Source organism: Barbatula barbatula (assembly GCF_947034865.1).
Source record: "Barbatula barbatula genome assembly, chromosome: 13".
NCBI classification, from domain to species: Eukaryota; Metazoa; Chordata; class Actinopteri; order Cypriniformes; family Nemacheilidae; genus Barbatula; species Barbatula barbatula.
The window spans coordinates 9,047,291-9,066,028 of NC_136776.1; the positions used below are offsets into that span (position 1 = coordinate 9,047,291).

General features: G+C 38.4%; 3 protein-coding genes across 3 annotated transcripts in view; 2 read left to right on the top strand and 1 right to left on the bottom strand.

The window, feature by feature from the left end:
• anos1b (anosmin 1b) overlaps positions 1–4,767 on the top strand; it is a 64,440-nt gene extending 59,673 nt beyond the window's left edge. The window contains exons 11-14 of the mRNA XM_079471164.1: positions 1,929–2,097; positions 2,342–2,556; positions 3,344–3,485; positions 3,643–4,767. Of these exons, the coding sequence (XP_079327290.1) occupies positions 1,929–2,097; positions 2,342–2,556; positions 3,344–3,484 (525 nt within the window). The 3' untranslated portion in view covers position 3,485; positions 3,643–4,767. The remainder of the gene's footprint in view (positions 1–1,928; positions 2,098–2,341; positions 2,557–3,343; positions 3,486–3,642) is intronic.
• Positions 4,768–5,647: 880 nt separating this feature from the next.
• Positions 5,648–16,806, top strand: senp5 (SUMO specific peptidase 5). Its single transcript, XM_079471165.1, has 10 exons — positions 5,648–5,825; positions 6,524–7,429; positions 7,527–7,632; positions 10,234–10,381; positions 10,467–10,514; positions 10,748–10,825; positions 12,108–12,245; positions 12,506–12,589; positions 12,668–12,718; positions 13,414–16,806. The coding sequence occupies exons 2-10, from the start codon at positions 6,664–6,666 to the stop codon at positions 13,546–13,548; spliced, it is 1,554 nt and encodes a 517-aa protein (XP_079327291.1). The 5' UTR covers positions 5,648–5,825; positions 6,524–6,663; the 3' UTR covers positions 13,549–16,806.
• ncbp2 (nuclear cap binding protein subunit 2) lies at positions 15,668–18,736 on the bottom strand. Its single transcript, XM_079471166.1, has 4 exons — positions 18,551–18,736; positions 18,090–18,271; positions 17,641–17,779; positions 15,668–17,458 (listed from the first exon to the last, which is right to left on the bottom strand). The coding sequence occupies exons 1-4, from the start codon at positions 18,623–18,625 to the stop codon at positions 17,387–17,389; spliced, it is 468 nt and encodes a 155-aa protein (XP_079327292.1). The 5' UTR covers positions 18,626–18,736; the 3' UTR covers positions 15,668–17,386.
• Positions 18,737–18,738: the final 2 nt, after the last annotated feature.

Here is an 18,738-nt window from a genome sequence, read left to right on the forward strand (position 1 = left end):
TATAACGATGGGCAGGTGTGGGTAATGAGACACAGGAGGAAAGCTATACTAGAAACGAGAGGGGCGGGGCCAAATGACGAGACAGGAGAGAACGCATATTATGTCCTGATTGACAATAATATGTTTCTCTCCACATAAAACACGTGGGTCCGTCATGATTCTGCCTCTAGACCAGAAAACCAAGACAAGAGAAGGCAGAATCATGACAGATACTTTGAAAGATATGACATATTGAGATGGTGGATAAAAGGATGTAATAAATAATTAACACGGTCTCAAGGCAGTTCGTGGCATTTACGCGAACTTTGGAATCTTTTTGTCCGTGCTCATGGACACGAATTTCCACCTTTTTTCATGTCACTCAGCACTTCTTTCAATAGACAGGACACTATGTATATACATTTATATATTTATAACCTGATATCAAAAGAAGTCGTACATATTTTAGGAGGTGGCTAACCAACGCTTTACCAAACCCTGAACCCCAAAAAATCACAGCCACAAAGGCTAAATTAGCTAAAAACACAAGGTGGCAAAGCAGCGATCAATGGCTACCCTAACCCCGCCCCTTAACCTAACATCACAGGCGGTGTTGAATTCCAATCAGATTGCGTTTATATACTGTACAATATTTGGACAGAAGCACATTTTTTGGTTATTCAAGCTGTGTATCAAAATGTATTCAAGTTACAGTTTTATAATGGATGTTGTCTTAAAGTGCACACTCTCAGCGTTATTTAGGGTGTATTCACATCCAGATTAGCTGAAGGCTTTAATGATTACAGCTCTTTCATATGAAGCTCCTTCGTTTTTCAAGAGACCAAAAGTAATTTTTTACTTTTATAAACCTTCAAGACATAACGCTGCAATCTAGATCCCCCACACATGTGATATTCCTCGAAAACCGACCCGACCACACCAATTGTAAATCATTACAAATCTTTTTTTTTATAAAATTTAGTTTAAACTACCTAATCTAATTAATTCATTAAACATTTGTGTTTACATTATAGGGTTGTTGTCACGATTTTCAAGGAAGAACCCAATTGTAGGCAGCAAATAAAAATAAATTTGAATTTTAATAACTGAATCAAAAACCCACAATTGGGGGCAAAACAGTGAACATAACTTATATACAAAAACTTGAAACAAAAACTTCCCACAAGGGGGCAAAACGCAAAAGACAAGATAACTAAAACAACACAAGGGGCAAGTTAAGTTAAGTTAAGTTAAGTTAAGTTAAGTTAAAAGTTAAGGTAAGTTAAGTTAAGTTAAGTTAAGGTAAGGTAAGGTAAGGTAAGGACAAAAACGAAACAGCACAGGACAGGACAACAAACACAAGGGCATTATATAGGGAGACAAACAAAGGATAATAAACAAGGGACAGGTGTCAGGAATTTAACATTGAAGGGAAGCTAAACAATGTAACGAGAGGGTCGGGATCAGAGACGAGACCATAGGGAGTGCATGACAGGTCAAAACAAACTAGTCTGCCACTAGACTAGAAAATCAAGATGAAAGGAGGCAGAATCATGCCAGTTGTTTATTGGTGTTTGGTAGATCTCACTTGTTCTCACCAGGAATAAAACCAAATAAAGTTAATCGCACTCTCACTTGTAGCTTCTTAAGAAGTACAATATACTGTATACCATCATTACACAGGTTTTTTTAAGGTTTATTTATGTTGTATTGTTTGCTGTTAATACACATGTAGCAGGTTTTCTTACATTTCACACAGTGAGACTAAAGACATGATGTCATTATCAATGACTTTTGATATGCAACTGAATATCTGATTTACCTTCAGGAGGGTAGATGGTCCTTTCAGAAGCTTGGCTATCTATTTGTACTCTTGAGTTTGTTTATCACTGTTATGCTGTATATTATATTTGAATAATCTCAGTGTTGCTGTCTTATTCTCTTCTCAGGGAACACATTTTGTGATTACTGACCTCTTTTTTGCCTGTAAGTACCGAGTGTCTGTGAAGCCCCTGACAGAACAAGGACAGAGGTCAGAAGTTATGACCTCTGTTACCACCCCACCTTGCTCTTCGCTAATGAGTAGACGAAAGAAAGCAACTGTCTGTGTCAGAGATGGTACGATGATATTTATATCTATATTGATTTACAGTCCACACACGCTGGTTACATTATAAAGATGTTTACATTATGTATATTACTTTTGCATCGCGAATGAAATATGCATTAGAAATGTAAAGAAGGACCTAGACGGACTTAATATGAGTGTCAACTAGACATGTTATTAATAGGTTGTGATTCTCATTTTTAGCAAATGTTTAATATTTTTTGTGGCCTTTTTTAATATAATATCCTGTCCTAGAGCACCGTCCTGAGCTGAAGAAAGTACTCCAGCGGCCAGAGAAACTGGCAGCATTGTTTCAGGTGTTGAACGGAACCGTGCAGGCAGTGTTTAGCTGGCAGCTGTCTCCTGAGGGTTCAGGACAGATGCCCATAACAGGCTTTCGCTTCTCCTGCGCCAAAGTATCCAACAGCAACGGCACAGCACTGCTCTCCCAGACACACATCCTGCCACCTGTAAGTCACATTTCCATTCTTCAAAAACTAAAATTAAGAACAAGCTCACAAAATGTATTATTCAAAGCAGGTATTAAATTATCCCCAAGCAACAAACATTGCTGTTCGCAGTAAGTATAGAGACAAGCAATTTTCTGAATAACATCATGAATGTTCAGCTATTTTTATAAACATCAATGTTGATAAAAATCTCCATGAAGGTTGTGAAGTGCATTCCCAGAGACAGACATGTCACATCAGCAGATTAAGTAGTAGAATAAAATGGAGTACTTAAAGTTTGCTGTCCAGTGCAAAACAATGTTAGCACTATAAACACATTGCAGCCACTCTTTCTTAACAGTGCTTTCTTAAAACATGATTCTTTCCTTTTGTGATAAGTCTTTCCAAAAATCACGGTGACTCGTTGCATGTTACCCGAGCATTAATGGAACAAATGCCCTTTATATTCAGTAGCAGACAAATTTTTCTGGGAGGTTCTAGTACACAGAGGTAAAACAAAAACTTAAAGATTAATAAACAAAACACTTGATTCCATTTTCTGAACTGGACATAAAGAGCACATCAAAAACAAACAAATATCATAAAACACCCAAGAGACAAACATAAAGCACAAAAGACACATGCATGCATGAGTTTTGGAGAATCAAGGCTAGAACAAGGCTGTTCAGGACCCTAACCAAATGCGTGAAAGGGCTGTCAAGATCCTGTGACTACAGGAAGAAACTAGAAAAAATGGTGACACTGGAATGGTGATTTCATTCTGGATTCATGTGATTTGGTTTTTCAGGATCAGCAGTCACTTATCATAGACGCTCTCCAGCCAGAGAGTGTGTATGAGGTTCAGGTTCAGATTGTTTCTGATGCAGGGAATGGACCGTCAGTGGCCAAAACTCTCCACACTCCTCATCTGAACGCTATGCTCCTCTGAGGTATGAGTAAATGTTTACTTCCCATCTCCTAATGTTAAAAGCAAACCAAGCGTGAATGTGAAAATTCACATAAAATGATGGGTTCAAAGTGAAAACTGGGTGAACACGAATCGTGTTATGATATCGTATGATAAATATTACAATTTGTTTTCTACAGACGAAGGAAAGATGTGAAGAATTAAGCTGCTATACTCTCCAATATCATCAACTTGAGAATCTCCATGGTGTTTTCCATTGTCATGGAGATTAGGTCATAAAATATGGCCACTTCCACTACACCAGTGTATTCATTGTAGGGACATTTAGAAGACCACTGTGGGGATGGGAAGGGTTCAGATCAATGAACATTGAAAACAACATGTGCTGTATAACATATGAATGTTGAATTACTGAACTCCTTTAATTACTGAATTTTTGTATTTTGTGTTTAGCTGCAAATCTTTCCGTCTCTAGTTATAATATTGATATTTTTTCATAAAGAAGTATAAGAAATGTGCTAATTCTCAATGGAGCAAGGTTATATAGCAATGGTTTTATTCTTTCAGGTCACGAGTAATGAATGAGACCAAGTGTTTGTAACTGTACTGTTTAAGAGTTAATGTGATAAAAAAACAGTGTACCTGTTTATCTCCAGTAATGTCACCAGCCTTGTTTGGATTGAATGCCAAATTATAAAGTTGTAATATTGTAAATGTATGGCATTACTCTGTTATTGTACACTAAAATATGCTGGTTTTCTACAATATGGTTATTTAATGGGTAAAATAACCCAGAGAATGTTCATATTAGACCCAACCGTTGGTTGAAACCATTAAGTTATAACCCATCGGTTGAGTTTATCCTTTTTTGACCCAATAATGGGTTGAAAATACCCCAGCAATGTTAAGAGCGTAAACTCTGTATGACCCATATAGTGACATACAATGTGCCTTATACTGTATCAGTTATATCAGGCTAAACCAGACGTATCACAAAGCCTTTTCAAATCTGCCTTAGACTTACCGTCAAGTATATTGAATAATTGCTGGAGATGCATTTATTATGCAAATGTTTTCAGACTTAATATGCTTTTGAAAGACTTATCTTTGTACAATACAACATACTTTTTTGTAAATATTGAATTAATTGTTTTGTCTGTTGTTATTACTTATAAACTAAATGACCCCACAGCTCTTTTTATAGACACCTGTTTGATCATAAAATATACCTGAATGTAAGATGGAACATGTGTTTAATGACTTCACTGAAAAATACATAAAAGACTCGGCCTAAACTGGACTTAGAACTGTTAGGTGTTATATCTACTGTTGAGGTGTTTTCAATGTTTTGCAAATGTTGTCAAGAGTCTTAATGTTAGCTATTCAACTGTCCATTGATCTTCAGAAAAATCTTCCAGGTCCTGCAGATTCTTTGCTTTCTGCATATTTTAGCTTTGTCCAACTGTGACTGTATGATTGCAAAATTCATCCTTACACACCGAGAAAACTTAGAGACTCGTACATCACTAAAACAAACAGCTATTGTTGAGAAAACATGTTCTGCCTAAAAAAAGTAAAAATGAAGAAATTCATAAAAATATGAATACTTGAAAAGATAAATCTAAAGAAAAGCTTATAGGGCTGTTGTGCACTAAACTTAGAAATATTGGCAAATGCTTCTCTTGTTTTTCTAGTGAGCTCCACACTGTAGGCCTATTCTTCCAGAATGAGAAGAAAATCCGGCCACTGCATGTTTTTATTATTGAATTAAATTTGATATAAAAGTTAAAATAAAAAATAAACAAAAGTTAAGTGACTAAATAAATATTTGCATTCCTTCAGTTCGGTTCGGTTCAGTGTGTTAAAATATCAAAAATCAACAGAACTACATTATACGATGTATTTATTTATGCTATTTATATATGAACTATAAAATTCCTAGTGTAAAAGCTGAAAAATATTAAAACATCACTTATAGACCCTCAACTGAACACCAATTGCCTACTAGATAACTGAAGACTACGTTGTTGAATGAATCAACAGTTGTATTCTATATACTTAAAAATACTTATAATAGATGAGTTCATTACAGATGTTCTCTACTCCTCATAAAAGATCATATAATAACATTCGATTTGTTTTCATATTCTGGATGTTTTAGTTAGACAATAACTTTCGCCGCCAGATGGCGGACATGATTTTTTTGCTGGTGACGTCATAAGCGCGCGCCGCAAGCGTTGTGCGACCATAACAACGGCTGATAGTATTCACGCGAATCGATAGCAGTGATCAGGAGTATTGATCGGAAATAGTTCAGATCTTATAAAGCTCCAGTACGTATCATCAACCTCATCATCTGACGGTAAGACCATCACACACAGATGCGAGTCTAACGTTACAGTAAAGAAACACTTCAACATCCTCATCATCAGTCATGACTCGTCCAGTATTTTTGCTTTCTGTCACACTATTAAAGTCGCATTCATCCCAGATGATTATATCAGCGTAATCATCAACTCATCTCCGCGGGTGTCTAACATTCATGCACTAATCCCATAGGAAAGTTGACCGTTCATTCATTACAGTGTTGCCATAGATTCACCAATATATTTATAGTAAAACGTTGGTTACCGCGGTGGTATTGCCATGCATAAGCATGTACCTTGGAGTATTATATCAATTTAACGTTAAACTATGATGGTAGGCTAATAAATTCGGATGTTTGTGCGTAAAGGTACTACCACCGAAGCATGATACAGCATCAGTACTGATTTTAGACATTACCGTGGTATTACTGGTTTTGTGCATTGAAAACTAATGGACATTTCTATGGTTGAAGGACATCTTTCACATTTCCCACCTTTGTTTTCTGTGCCTGCTGCCTCCATAGTGTGTTTTCAGAGTTAACTATTAACATTCAAGCTCTTCTGATTTTTGTAGCATTTACCATGTTATTTAAAAGTTACATGGTTTCCGTCTGATACCTCCAGTGTGCTTTATAGCAGTAGTAAAAATATGTATAAATGCACATCACTGCTTCACTCTTCCTTTCATTAACAGACCTCATTAAATGTAGAAGAGTGGAAAACACACCTGTCCGACTGCAAATAATTCCAGTGTCTGTATCCCAATAATGGACTACTGCAAGAAACACTGAAAGTGGCAGGAGGATCCCGGGGAGGAATGGGGTAGAATTGGCGATGAGGGTCCCGGCACCGAATAGCTCTGAACGGCCAGAATCGGGATCAGGTGAGATGCCTGAGAATGGACGTTCCAGGAGGAAACGTGTGCCGAAAACATGCGACTGCTGCGGGCCAAACTGCAGGCCCCATATGCCAGGACATGACCAAATTAACAAGAAACGTGGCCGCAAGAAGAAAGAGATGGTTAACCACGAGAACGTCGCTACTGAGGAGGAGGTGGCTTCCTCGGAGATGGAGTTCGTAACTTTGGACGCAGACACAGCGACTGTTTCTGAGATGGAGGAGGCAGCATCTCCCAAAGGGAAGCCAGATGTTTCCCACACTGAGGGAAAGATGGTTTCTGAAGTGAATGAAGCCTCTGTCATGGTTAACGGGACAGAGAAAAGCCCTCAAGTGGATACCAACTGTTTAGATCCTCCTCTCATTGCATCCACTCACACCAAAGAGCTCAGATCCACTGAGCAGGACCACCTTGAAACCTGTGCCACGGTGGACAGCAGTGACATCCTGGTCGGTTCGGCCAGATGTAGTGACTCGCAAAAAAAACCTGAATCGCAGCCAGGTGTTTCTGCTCAAAGTGATGCCATGGAAACTGAGCCCACTTCCTTGAGTGCAGATGTCAGCAACAGTGTGTTTTGGGACCACCTTTACTGCAGGCCGCTTCCTGGAGAGTCTAAATTCTCATGTCCTGAGGTGACGGGCGACCCGTCTGCATCGACTCCTGCTGAAATCACCACGGAGGGAATCATTGAGGTTATTCATGGTACCTATGGCTTGGGTTTTACACATATTAGTCATCATTTCATACATGTTGTCATCTTCTGTTGGTATAAACATGATTTGATCTTCTCATCCCCCAGAATTCCTGGAGCAGTTTTATGAGAAATATGGAAGCTTCACCCCATTAATTGACACCGACGTCCTTGATCACCTAAATAAGACATTTCAGTCAGACCTGAGTGAAAGGTAAGTTTAATATTGATCTTGAGAAATAAATTCACTCCCATTCTAACACTTGGTAGTAAAATGATACGTGGTATTATAACTCCGACTGCGTTATTCTTCAAGAAGAAAGTCATATTCAGTTAGGATAAAACATGGGGCAATTTGGTTTCTTGGCTGAATTATATCTTTAAAGGAACAACATGATATAACATGATCTATTGACAGAAATGCAATATAATATACAAAACTACTTCTTCAGAGGTGTATATTGACCTTACGTAATGAACCGTTATGTTTGTAATACCTTAGAATAAGCTATTTATATGTACGTACTCTGTATATATACTCTGCGGGCCTACATACATTGAATTCGCCGCCATGTTTTGTACAGCAGTCAGGCCAGGGGTGTCAAACTCAATTCCTGAAAGGCGTGGACTAGGCTCTTCACAGTTTAGCTCCAACCCACACCTGCTTGAAAGTTTTTAGTAATCCTGAAGACCTTAATTTCTGTAGGGCTTCATTTCAGTTTAGCTCCGACCCTCAAACACACCTGATTCAGATAATCGAGTTTGACACCCCTGAGTGCAATGTAGTTGTTGAAGCTTAGTTGTAAAAATGTGCTGAAGATGAGATCAGTTTTTGAGAGAACACACTAAATCAGAGACAGAACAAGGTAGTGTTAAGTTTAGTTTTTAAAGATCTTTATTACAGTGCATATTCATGGCTGTTTTACAGACCTAGTCTGTACACAGGTATTTTTTTATAAACTGAGTTTTTCCACACGAAAACGCAAAAACATCTTATAAAGCGCCGTCAGAAGCATGTCAAACGATTGTACGATTATAGGTGATATAACCCTAACCGTAAAGCTGTATTGACCAATCATAGGCCTGGAATCTGATGTCAAACAAAGAAGATAGCGGCACGAATTCCAACGTCATATGCCAAATCTCCGGTTTCACCGCCTACACGACAACACTGGAACCAGAGTTTCTAAAAGTCTTCACCATGCCAGGAGTTTTTGAAAGGTTTGGTTTCAGTGACCGCGTGCTGCGTTTGCGTGTGGACGAATGGCCAAACCGCATAGAAAAAAGTGTGATTTTGAAAATTCCCGTCTTCGCGGGGACAGCCTAAGAAAACTGGAAGAAATCAAAATATTTTATCCGTAATATTTTTCAGTAATATCAATAATGGCTGCATTTAACAGTTTTTTTAAACAACCATTTAAGACTACTCTTTAGTAGACTACCCACATTGTAGGTTCTACATTTTTGCCATTTATTACAATTGTGCTCAATATTCACAATCCCACAAATGCATGCCCTGTTATTAACATCAACACTTTAATATACCTGCCTGTAGTATTTTGCAGTGAACTTTGGACTGATCTTGCATCTAAAATCATGTCTCGTGACAGTACATACTTGAATAAATGTTTTGGTTCCTATAGAGGGTATGCATTTACGTCACTTCTACGTGAACACCACAGGATATGTTAACACTAAGCAAGATGGCTGCTTTTAATAGGGGAAACAAAGAAACTGGGACTAAAACACACAATTATTTGCTGAAATTAAAAGCAGTTGGACTTGACAGTGATCTTTACAACTCTCATATGAACCAGGTGTCCTTGTACACTGAAATGTTGCGCAGAAATGTGTTTTCTGATTTATATTTGTACCCGATTTCAATGCCGGGCGAAATACAAAAAAGCAAATCCTTAAGTAAACATTTTCTACTTCAGCCAAACACGTTTAAACCTTACAGGATTTACATTGCTCTTTTGAATGTTTACGGTGTTGACAATACTTTCGGATGTTAAAAAATATATCCTTCGTCTGTAAAAAAGAATCTAGCCCGAAGGGCTAGAAACCTATTGTTTTTGTAGGTTTTATTATTAGGGTTTGAGCCTGACTTCTGTGAGTGTGAATGTAAATGGTCGGAGCCTATTTCATTAAAATGGCCATAAATCGAGAACTATGAGCGATATCATCATGGGGCTTGGAACATATGTGTAGACCATCACCCCAAGGTCACCTACATAAGGCCGCTGTGTTTGGACACTAGTTGGTGCTATAACTGTAAAAATGGCTAAATTGACGTGGCTTTAGTTGCTTAAACAATTGTGTATCACGTGACATTTGACATTCACACAAACTATTGATATCATATGAAAGCTATCCTAATTCCGAACAACTTTGCCTATTACGGTAAAATAACTCAAGAACTATTAGAGATATCATCATGGGGCTTGAAACATATGTGTAAACCATCACTCCGAGGTCACCTACTAAAGGCAGCGGCGTTTGGACACTAGCTCTCTTCATTCTGAACAACTTTGACGCCTTAGACTGCTCGAACCCGAGGATTGCTGCTTGCAGCTATATTTTTTATTAAGTTTTTAAGTTTGATGGCTCTTAAGGGATCATGGGATGGAATTGTGTTCATCTGATGATCTGGGCAGAAGCAGTATATTATCTGATGTTTGTTTAGAGTTTCCTGTAAAGTCTGCAGGAAAGATAAAGTCCTGGTCAGAGATTCTGGATTGTGTTCTTCCATCCCAGGTTGCTGTGTTATCTGCCCTAGTGCTGACACTTTACTGTATGATGTGTTTGTCTCCAGGATGAAGCTCGTAACGGCAGAAGTGGCCAAGTACAAGGCTGGTCTGGCCTGTGCTCCTATGCATTTCTTCCAAGTGACCTACAACAAGCACACTCTGACCTTAGATGACCTTTCAACACTCGACGACCAAAATTGGGTCAATGATCAGGTAAGTGTCTTCACAATTCACATGGATTCTTGTATATTAAAGTCATTCATTGTCCAATAAATACATGTTTGATGGATTTTTGCAGGTGATTAACATGTATGGAGAATTGATCATGGAAGCTACAAGCCACAAGGTGAAAGCATTGTAATGAATTGCATTGTATTTTTAGTCTCTTGCCCAGATCCATCTCAGTACTCAGTGTCTGGTACTGGTTCAGTAGAGTTGATCTCTGGTAATGATTTTTGCTTCTCAGCTATGTGTCAATTATCAAATGCTCATTTAATACAGTCACTAAACAGAAATATGCTCATTCTGCACAATGTCTGACAGCATTGGTTTAAACATTGCTCTTTCTATCTTTTCTAGGTTCATTTCTTCAACAGTTTCTTTTACCGGCAGTTTGTAGCAAAAGGTTATGAAGGAGTCAAGCGATGGACCAAAAAGGTAAACCTCACTAGTGTGAGAACTAGTTAACTGGATTTTAACCTTTTTTGGCATAGTCGGAGACTGATCTAACACTCTTGAAAAAATCTGGAGAGATTTCATCAGATAGTGGGGTTTGGATGCAGGTCTGTTCTACCAACGACAGTAGGCTGCCTGAACGTTTAGGCAACAGGATTGTACACAAAATGTAGCTGAGATATTGCAATTGTGACAATGAAAAAACGTTTGGAAAACTTCTTAAAAAATGTGTCTCTTGCAGTGTTTAAAGGGATGGTTCACTTTAATATTAAAATGTTATTTAAAAGACATTACTCACCCTCATGTTGTTCACATCTTTGGAACCAAAGTGTTTACTGGATACAGTAGGAGGGAATGAGATCCTTTTCTCGTCCAGGATGCAAAAACTGTATAAATCAACATATCTCATGTTAATTTTGAGTACTTGCAGAATAGTATCGTACCCTTTAAATATCAGTAGAGTCTTTAGTTTGATCACATTTATAAAAGACGGATACAGCTGTACTATTATTTCTGGAAACATGTGACACGCGTGGGGGGCGAAACTAAAGCATGTGCGCATACATTGACAACAAAACACAGTTTCACTTACTGCGTGCGGTTCATGTCCGGCATTGTTTAGTGCTGGGAAAGCCGCTCCATCTATAAGTTTCAAACAATCTCCAAATCCAGCGTTATAGCCACCGTTTAAATAACATTATATAGTGAACAGATGAACACAGCTGAACTTCTCTCTCTCTCTCCCTGCACACAAGTGAAAGTGACTTGTGCTCATGCTCCTTCTCCCGGTCTCCATGGTTGATGCATGGGCGAGAATAGTCCATTATGGGTTTAAGAAAAGTTGTTACGTAACAATATTTCATGTTCTAAAAAAACTTTCCGAAACCTGTATGATCACTGGGACAGTGTATGAAGCTCAGAAATACTACGTCATACGTCCATAAGTTTTTTGACAAGATGACCATGTCAAGCATGAGGAGACAACACGTTTAACATTGTAAGAAGTCAGAATGCATGAAACACCGTTGCAGGGCCACTTTTATTATGTTTGTGATCTCTGCATGTGCATCCAAGTAAAAGTTGTCTTTTGTTTCCAAAACTGGGACCGGAAATATGAAGGTAAAACTAAATAATTTACTTATTAACGGTATCTGATTTATTTTCAACACCCAACCCGTGTGCATTGCTTAAGGACTGCCCGTTAAGGTAAAATTATTAGGATGCTAGTTAGCCTTACCCTAACCCTATTGCTTGACATCTTCAGGTTGATCTCTTCTCTAAGAAATTAATCCTCATTCCTCTCCACCTGGAGATCCACTGGTCGCTCATAGCTGTGGACGTCTCCAAGCAGAACATCAACTTCTATGACTCCCAGGGAATCCTGTTCAAGTTTGCTGTGGATGTAAGTGCTCTTGAAGTGTGATTTAGAATGCAATATTTAGTCGGAGCCAATAGCCTTGCGGTTAGTGCTCCAACATATCATGCTGTCGCGACCCGAGTTTGAGTCCCGACTCGTAGGCGACCTTTCCCACCCCATCCCCTCTCCCACCCGCTTAACTTCCTGTCCTCTCTCTCCTACTGCACTAATAATGGCCAAAATGTATCTTTAAATATAAAGAATGAAATCTTTACACAGATCTGATGTGTGACTCTTATCCACAGCACGTTCTGAAATACATCCTGGCAGAAGCTAAAGAGAAGAAACAGCTTGCCTTTCAAAAAGGCTGGAAGATGGTTATCAACAAGGTCTGTGATACCAGCTCATATTAAAATACCCTTGATGCAAATCAATTTCTGTTTTAACTGTTTTCAACCTTTCCTCAGACCATTCCACAGCAGAAGAACGACAACGACTGTGGAGTTTTTGTCCTGGAGGTAAAAACATGTGAACACAAGCCAGCTTGCACATTTAAAGACACTTTGACCCAGTCAAAGGCTTTCACACTGTCAGTTTTTGCGATTGAAAACCATATTTAGTGACAGGTGTGAGTCTGGAAATGTCATGTTCACACGGTGGCTTACAGTCACAGCACTCATACTGTATGTATTAGAGAGCAACCCACTCATGCCAGTGTATTAGCTACATCTGACGACTGGAACTGTAGTGACGGAGGAAAATACCAAAGATTGTGCCTTTTTCATCAAAATCTAGACCGTATGCACGATTTTGTCCGCAACATTAAAAGCATGACTTGCATGCATGCCGTATGTTTACACGAAAAAGTTTGCCTTCAACTGTTGCATTGTGAATAGTTACAAATAATCACTTTATATCACTGCTGTTTGATGTCTGAAGATCGAATGAGCATAACATTAATAAAGCAATTCTACAGCATGGTTTTCCATCATCAGTGAGCATGTGTATATTAACACAGTGACAGGGATTGATGGGTGACGTGACAGATAACTAGTTGTCTAGGATGGTTCTGTTCACACAGCAGGCTTCTCTGTGAATGCGGTGTGTGAGTTTGGTTATAGAATATAAAAATTGCTCCCCTTCCAATAAAATTGTATTATTTCCATAACCAGCACTTATTGAAAGTATTTACATTTGTCCTTTCCATTCGCAGTACTGCAAGTGCCTGACATTCTTGAAGCCACTCCTGTTCACACAAGAAGACATGCCACGGGTCCGCAAGAGGATCTACAGAGAGCTCTGTGACCGAAGACTATCTGATTGTTCAAACCAAGACAAAGCCACATAAAAAAGACCAAGAGACTCGTGTCTGGATGATGAGCAAAGCCGGTGGGATTGGACTTCACGGAGAGACTTGAGGATATCTAAAGGTTTGGTCAGGCGGAGCTGGAGGTTCCTGTCCAAACTTTCATATTGGTTTAGAAACTTAAAAGGCTTGCCAGAGTCTGTCGGGTTGACTTTACCTCTTTGCTTGACATCTGCTGTTCAAATATGCCTTTTTCCCAATCTCCTCAACCCTGAATTTATTGGAGGATGCTGTGACAACATCTCTTGCTCAAGCTGGAGGTGCTGAAAGAATCTGACTTAAACAAAACTACTAGTAACTAGAAAGATTTAACCTAACTTTAAAATGTGGATCTTTCTCACTTTGTTTTCAATTTCATTTATTGTCATTCATTTTTGCAGCTTATAACGCAGTCATAACACCGTGTTTCTATCAGGTTGTTGGTTTGTAAATAATGCAATTTTGCTTTGACTCGAAGGAGTTTATCGATGTAACGGTCAAGGTACAAGAAGCATTTATAAAGGCAAGCTTTTAAATGAATGTACTGTCAAACATGGAGGATTTTACCTGTTAACTTGTTAACTTAAACAAATTACATCATAATAGAGCCTCCATTTCACAATACAGCCAAAATATTATAATCCCAAATTCACAAGAGGCCCAATCTCTTAAAGAAAACCTGATGTCAGGCTGCTTGTTTTAAGCAATTGACCAATAATTTGATATTCTCTTGTAGTCAATCCCTGTGTTCTCTTTTGAGCACTTTTGACACTTTCTCAAACATACTTTTCTCCAATAGTAGTGGACCAGTATGTTGTATTGCATATAGTGTCATTATTCTGTAACGTTTGGTCATTTAAAGGTCATTTTAAACGAGAACAGGGAGTTTGCTTTATTTATATATTTTGCTTTGTTTAAATAGTGAAAGCTGGTCTAGAAGAGAGAGCATCTTTTATATCATGGCTTAAGGCAAAAAACACTGCATATGAAGCTCATGCTGAATTCGACCATGTTGATTATTGCGTTTGTGATGCATGATGGAGTCAGGTCAGTCATCATGGCATTCTGTTCGATATTTTTTTTACTACCTTAAAATAATTTTGGTACAAGGACAGTAAATGTGTACTTTTCTCAGAGACAAACCATTTTTAGAGTAACAGCTGAATACTGTCATTTTACTTGAAATGTACCAACAGCTTGTAACCTCAGAGAAGTGAGTTTCTGACTACTAGTTTGTCATTATTTAAAATAATCCATAAAACCACCTTGAGTTCCTTGTGCTCTTTCTGTTGCTGTGTTTGCAAATGTTTTTTTCCACTTTCCACAAATATCAGGCAAGAACAGATATGAGCTATTTTATTTCATCTAAGCTCACAACATTTTCAGCCTTGTTACCAAAATTTGTGATTTGTCTAAATATATTTTTAAACTGTGAAATGTCACTGCTTTTCAGTAACGAAACACTTGTACAGGTACAGTAAATCCCAGAATGGGTCCATGTGACAGGGTTGCAGATTTTTCTTAATGAAACTCACTCATCCCCGAAAAAACTTGCAAATGGTTTTTTTACGGAAACGGTGGTGCGGCTGAACACACTGTTGTGATGACGCCAGAGTTGAACTATGAGAAAGCTGAGAAGGCCATTCTTTGTGTTCCTTTGGAAGAATTTTCGGAGCCTGATGAAATCGTTATAAAACACGTGTTGAATACGGCAAAATCGAGCGGACACATTTAAACGACTTTACTTGGACCCATTGTGCGAGCCGTCTCTTTAAAACCACATGGTTTATATACACGTTGCTGCTGATTGGGCTGACATTCTTGACACACCCACCAAACAAGAGAAACATCTCAAACCCCGTTGCAAACCATTTCAAGGAAACGTGTCATTCAACCATAGCAAAACGTTGCCCACCGGTTTGAGCTTGAACATACCCCAGGTTTGTAGTTACAAATGAACATAGATTGGGCCAGGGATCCATGGGTGTTAAATTCATGCAATCGAGTGTATCGAATATTTTTGAACATGGGCCCCATTACTATCAGGCCTTAAGGGGCCCTAACCCTTTAATACTGTAGGACCTTTGCTCTATCAAATTATTTTAACCACTCTTGCAGCTTTGTGTGATCAACATGTCATGTTTATTGTTATAAAACACATTTTCCAAGGTTGAAGATGAAGTGAAGGAATACTTGAAGAAATTAATGGATGGGAGACAGAGATTGTGTCCAGCATCCCATATCAATTGTTATTTTGCCTGAATTGACTAAGAACTGGTTTAATATACACACTTAACGCATCAAGTTGTTTGGCAGATTGTTAAAAGTCTCAAATTCACATATAAATGCTATTAATATAGCTTAAGCATTTACGGCTGAAGAGAGCAGTAGTTTTGTCTGTCATCATTTCTTTATGTATCGTGTCCAGTGTCTGTCGGATTTAAAAAGAAACAAGCCTACTATAGTCATCCAACAGCATTGTTAAGACTGAAAAGATGCAAAGAATAATGTACTGAAGAAAATCCTATTGTAGTTTTGCCATCAGAAGTTCGAATGTGTCAAACGTCACCACTGCTAGGTGCTTGCTTGTGATTGTTCTGCTCTTGGTCCGTCATGTAACTATACACACACAGGACCTCAAGGTCAAGGTGTCCGCTTTCTCATTCAGACCAGGAGAATGTTCTCCAAACAATGATAAGACACACTTTGTCATAGTCAGAAATGTAACCAACCTGCTAATATTTAATAGTGAGGTGTATTTGATAAGAAACAATGAGAAGGGCCTCTGCACGATTTTATTTGTTAGCATGGACACCTGTCTGGCACCATTTCTTACAGTCATAAATACTGAAGATCTTAATCATATTCAAATCCTTCATTGGAAGATAAATGCTGATTAACAATTTGTACGTGTCTCACAAAATAATATAATTGAAGCAAGGTGGAGCCAAGTAATCTACCCATTCAATTGTTTTGTTATTTTGACCAGTGTGTCTGAACAGTGCTTTTATTTGGAGTTTGGGAGAAATGGTGCCACTAATTACCAGAATTAAACTAATTTACATAAAAATGGTAAATTCGAAAAAACTGATGTGGTCTTATTTCTCCCGGCTGTATCTGAAATGACCGGTGTTGAATGGAACTGTCAGTTTTTAGTAGTTAAGGGGCTGGTAGTGGATGGCTAGAGCCGGACAATGGCAGAGTGAATGCTGGCAACCAATGCGATTTTGCTTGTTTTTAAGCCAATAAAATGATTTTTACAGATCTCTGAATTTAAATTTGATTTCTTGATTAGCCAATTGCAAACAAACAACACGACACGATTATCATATCTAGATCAGTCTTCAACTCTCAGCTTCAAAGCCTGTATACCATGAATTGAGTTAAAAAGCCTAAGCATTATTATAATTAGTCTGCAATAAGCAATTTACACTGTTACATGCCAATTGTATTACCATTACTGTCAAGGCACCATGCAGCACTGTGCACTACAACCATGACAAACAATTGCATTCAGTAGATTTCACTGTAAAGACAAAATTAGGAATCACACAAAGATGACAACATTTTCTAATTTATTAAAAAACACTCACACAAACAAAACACCTTCAGATCTACGCTGAATCAGGCAATGTACACTACTAATGAAATCATGCTTTTCTGCTCTAATATGTACATTGCCATCAAAACAGCCTTCACATGCTCACTCCATAATCCTAAAAACTAAAATTGTTGAAGTCCCTCCGGTGCCTTCTTGAAGCTAAGCTAACTTCCCTGAACCCCCTCTGGCAGGATCATAATCTTGGCTGTATTCATCTCTGACCTGTAAATATTAAAAGGTTCATGCTTTCTGCACAAGTTTTCCATAACCCCCTCTCGCGGGGTCATAATCTTGCCTGTATTCATCTCTGACCTGAAAACACAGAGACTGGACTTGTAAAGACTGCTGCAGCTAGTAACAGTACACAAGCAACAAACATACCTTACATGCAATAGTTAAATGTATTGTTACCGGCAACATTTTTTATATGTAATGTTAGTTTAGTGGCCAGACATTTTCATAAAACGATATGACATGTTTTTCTGTGCACTCACTTGTCCACCTGATTTCCCCCGGCCGTACTGTCTTCCTTCTTTGAAGCCGGCGTCCCAATCCGTTCGGATGATCCGGTCATCCAGCCTGGAGCCATTAATAAATCTCAAGGCATTCTCTGCATCAGCACGACTGTAATATCTTCAAATTAAAGTTAAGAAACTCTTTTTTACATAATTCTTCCCCCAGAAATCTGCATGACTTCTATTTAATATGAATAACACTGCAAAAATCTTGTCTGTGTGTGTGCGTGCGTGCGTGCGTCTTTGCATGCGTCTAGCACAAATGAACGATTATAGTAACCTTGATACTTGTTTCAAATATATTTAGCAAATGTTTTACAGGTACATACGATAAACAAATTATGATAACATTTTCATTTTTGGCAAAACACCACATCTAAGGGTAGACCCTACAAAATCTTACGGATTTCTAACAGTAGAAAGGATACTCGACAAAGCAGAAACCACAGGCAGTCTTTTTGACTTTATCCAGACCGATGACGATCCTCTTGACATCTCCACTCTTAGAGAAGAGCTCGTGCACCTGCTCCTCTGTGGTGTAGAAGGACAGGTTACCCACGTACAGCGTACAGCTCTGTTTCAACAGCTTCTCCTGCTCATGGCGGTTTCCCTGAACACATTAAACCATTGCATCACTCTTACTTCTGAACACATGAGATCAAAGTTTAAAGCACTCCTAAAGCACATATTGCGCACTTTTAAAAATAAGTTACATGCATTTTAGAAAAAAACAATACCGAAATAAAAAGAGAAGCCCACTGCGACAAGAAAAACACGACCAAAAAACAACACACAAGGTTTTATTGCCGATGATGTGAAAACATGATCTCGCACATGTTTTGAAAGAATTACTTGAACACAATGAAAGCTGCAATGTTTACTAACGTACCTTGAAATGTTGGTCTCTATATTGGCTTATATCAACATACGAATCGCTGAAAAGGGCATTTAAAATAGCAGACATTATCAATTAACGTTAAATCAAAAACCAAACGACTCGAAAGCCTTCTTCTTCTGGAAAGTTTAATGGCGGTCGACAGACCCATATAAAAGGCGCATTCCCGCCACCTATTGGAA

Coding starts and splice junctions, on each gene's coding strand:
- senp5 (XM_079471165.1), top strand. CDS start 6,664: ATGAGGGTCCCGGCACCGAATAGCTCTGAACGGCCAGAATCGGGATCA. Junction 7,430..7,526: donor AATCATTGAGGTTATTCATG/GTACCTATGGCT, acceptor CTCATCCCCCAG/AATTCCTGGAGCAGTTTTAT. Junction 12,590..12,667: donor GGAAGATGGTTATCAACAAG/GTCTGTGATACC, acceptor ACCTTTCCTCAG/ACCATTCCACAGCAGAAGAA.
- ncbp2 (XM_079471166.1), bottom strand. CDS start 18,625: ATGTCTGCTATTTTAAATGCCCTTTTCAGCGATTCGTATGTTGATATA. Junction 18,272..18,550: donor ATAGAGACCAACATTTCAAG/GTACGTTAGTAA, acceptor TAATGTGTTCAG/GGAAACCGCCATGAGCAGGA. Junction 17,780..18,089: donor TGTGGTTTCTGCTTTGTCGA/GTATCCTTTCTA, acceptor TTTAATTTGAAG/ATATTACAGTCGTGCTGATG.